The sequence below is a fragment of the Myotis brandtii genome, unplaced genomic scaffold (assembly GCF_000412655.1).
Source record: "Myotis brandtii unplaced genomic scaffold, ASM41265v1 scaffold136, whole genome shotgun sequence".
Lineage (NCBI taxonomy): Eukaryota > Metazoa > Chordata > Mammalia > Chiroptera > Vespertilionidae > Myotis > Myotis brandtii.
Genome location: NW_005354829.1, coordinates 2,630,930 through 2,632,218, shown reverse-complemented (window position 1 = coordinate 2,632,218; position 1,289 = coordinate 2,630,930). Strand labels below are relative to the sequence as shown.

At 45.3% G+C, this 1,289-nt stretch overlaps 1 protein-coding gene across 1 annotated transcript in view; it reads right to left on the bottom strand.

Annotated features, from left to right (window-relative positions):
* NAF1 (nuclear assembly factor 1 ribonucleoprotein) overlaps positions 1 to 605 on the bottom strand; it is a 49,007-nt gene extending 48,402 nt beyond the window's left edge. Inside the window, exon 1 of the mRNA XM_014535023.1 lies at positions 5 to 605. Coding sequence (XP_014390509.1) covers positions 5 to 53 — 49 coding nt within the window. The 5' untranslated portion in view covers positions 54 to 605. The remainder of the gene's footprint in view (positions 1 to 4) is intronic.
* Between the last annotated feature and the right edge of the window lie 684 nt (positions 606 to 1,289).

Sequence of the window (1,289 nt, the reverse complement as noted above, 5' to 3'; positions counted from 1 at the left end):
CCGCCGAATTTCAGAGTCTCCAGCTGCGCAGCGGCGGCCTCCACCACTTCCATGGCGTCGCACCCGACGCCTCGGCCGGGCTACCCGCTCGCGCTGGAACTGAAACAGCCTTAACGGTGGAGAGAACCGTGCCTGGACCCCACTTCCCGCGTTTCTCCGGTAACTACACGCCGCCGGGTGACCTGGAGACACGCCCCCACCGTTTCCGCTGCAGCACTTCCGGGAGGGCGTCTGATGTCACGTGACGCGACCGCGCTCACTGGGGGCGGGGCCGACCGCGGGACCTTCGGAACGGAGACTTTTGGCGCCGCGGATCGCCTTTTTTTCTCTGCCGCTTTGGAAGTATATGCAGCTCCAACAGCAAGGTCAGGTGGCGAGGCCCATAGACCTGTCGCTGGATCTGGGGAGATTCTATTCGAAGCGAAGATGTGATTGTTTAAGACTCTGTACTTCAGAAACTCGAGCCAGGAAATCCTGGGACACTTAGTAAACTCCATAAAATTAAGTTAAATTGATTGATTGCAAGCACGTTGACCATTCACCTCAGAAACATTACAACGATTCCTTTTTTTATTTCCTCCAAAGCAGCCTCCAATTAAAGAACTCAGTAATGGTGGATAAATGTTGCTGCTTACTGATGTCTGTCTTGTTGACACTTGGTAAAAGGGTGAGAAAAGACTGAAGTGTACTAACTTAGCTTGGAAAAACATTAGTCTACTCTAGATCATAAGAATAAGCAAAAAGTTCTTAGGGTTGAGTTAGGGATCAGAATTTTATGGTTTCCTATGGAACTTCAATTTGATGCATCAGAACCTCGAGTAGTAGTAATCATTGTTACCATTTAGTCAGCATGTGTGTGTGTCAAGGATTGTGCTAACGATTTTATCAACAGTCCTCTGGAAGGGGATTTATTCCAGGAGCCCCCACACCAACCCTCCCCATATCAAATCCAGGAATGCTCAAGGCCCTTATATGAAATGACATAGTTTTTGCATACAACCTACACATATCCTCCTGTATACTACAATTCATCTATAGGGTACTTATAGTACTTAATACAATGTAAATGCTATGTAAATAGTTGTTATACTGTATCATTTAGGGAATAATGACCAAAAAAAAGTTTGTACATGTTCAGTATAGACATAGCCATCATAGACCTAACTACATAGTATATGTCAGCAACAATATAGCATTTAAAAAATATTTTCCATCTGGGTTCCTGGAATCTTTGGATACAGAACCTATAGATACAAGGGGTCTGCTGTATTCAATGAGAATTTATTGTG